This window comes from Charadrius vociferus, unplaced genomic scaffold (assembly GCF_000708025.1).
Source record: "Charadrius vociferus isolate BGI_N301 unplaced genomic scaffold, ASM70802v2 scaffold107, whole genome shotgun sequence".
Lineage (NCBI taxonomy): Eukaryota > Metazoa > Chordata > Aves > Charadriiformes > Charadriidae > Charadrius > Charadrius vociferus.
The window spans coordinates 23,908-25,279 of record NW_009649117.1 but is presented as its reverse complement, the minus strand read 5'-3'; the positions used below and the strand labels follow the sequence as shown (position 1 = coordinate 25,279).

Below are 1,372 nucleotides of genomic sequence, written 5' to 3'. Positions count from 1 at the left end.
GAGGGGTGGGATGGGGACACGAGTGTGCAACAGGGAGACGGTCGTGCGGTGGGGACATGGACATGCGGTGGGGACACGGGTGTGCAACAGGGACACGGGTGGGTGATGGGGACACGCGTGTGCGATGGGGACACGGGCATGGGATAGGGACATGGACATGCGGTGGGGACACGGGTGTGCGGTTGGGGACATGGGCATGCGGTGGGGACACAAGTGTGCAATAGGAACACGGGTGGGTGATGGGGACATGGGCATGTGATGGGGACATGAGTGTGCAGTGGGGACACGGGTGGGTGATGGGGACATGGGCATGTGGTGGGAAGACAGGCACGGGATGGGGACAGGGACATACAGCAAGGACATGGACTTGTGATGGGGACACAAGGATATGATGGGGATATGGGCGTGCAACAGGGACAGATGTGCAACAGGGACACGGATGTGTGGTGGGGACGTGGACATGCGATGGGGACACATGCTGGGGAAGGGGACGGGTATGCGATGGGGACACGGAGGCGCAGTGGGGACATGGGCACGCACTGGAGATGTGGACGCGTGACGGGGACACGCGTGATGGGGATGCAGATGTGCAACGGGGACATGGGCATGGGATGGGGACACAGATGTGAAGGGGATACACGCTGGGGACACAGACACACGCTGGGGACATGGGCATGGGATGGGGACACAGGCATGGGATGGGGACACACATGATGGGACACGGCTGCGCGATGGGGACATGGCCATGCGATGGGGACCCCCCACGTGCAACGGGGACACAGCCCTCATGGGGACAGGGCCATGCGATGGGGACAGGGACACACGTGATGGACACTCAGCCACGTGACGGGGACCCTGCTGTGCCACGCGCACGTGGGGGCCGTGCCAACGTCCCCCAGCCCCGGGTTGGTGCCAGTGAGGTGACGCCCCACGGGACCAGTGACCAGGGCAGGGGGGAGCTGGCACGTCCCCAGGGGGTCACATTGGTGACCGCGCCGGGGGGGGACACACACAACATTTCCCTCCCATCCTCGCTTGGCCGAGCCCGGGGGCGAAGGTCTCAGTGGGGAAACTGAGGCACAGAACGGGTGTCCCCCCCCAGATCTCTCCAGCACCGCAGGATGAAGGCTCTCCTCCTCCTCCTCGCCCAGCTCTGCTCGGCGTCGCTGGTCCCCGGTAGGTGAGGTTGGGGGGTGGAAGGGGGTGCACCCCAAAACTGGGTGGTGTTGGGTGCTATGGAGCCCCGGTTTCCCTCCGCCCGCAGAGAGGGAGAAGGACCCCGAGTACTGGCGGGGACAGGCGCAGGAGACGCTGCGGGAGGCGCTGCGCCTCCAACGCCTCAACCAGAACGTGGCCAAGAACCTCATCCTCT

The 1,372-nt window shown here is 64.9% G+C and overlaps 1 protein-coding gene across 1 annotated transcript in view; it reads left to right on the top strand.

Annotated features, from left to right (window-relative positions):
- Positions 1-1,121: 1,121 nt before the first annotated feature.
- ALPL (alkaline phosphatase, liver/bone/kidney) overlaps positions 1,122-1,372 on the top strand; it is a gene marked incomplete at its 3' end in the record, with an annotated part of 12,910 nt that continues 12,659 nt past the window's right edge. The window contains exons 1-2 of the mRNA XM_009888344.1: positions 1,122-1,176; positions 1,265-1,372. The exon at positions 1,265-1,372 is cut by the window's right edge and continues 1 nt beyond it. Coding sequence (XP_009886646.1) covers positions 1,122-1,176; positions 1,265-1,372 — 163 coding nt within the window. The remainder of the gene's footprint in view (positions 1,177-1,264) is intronic.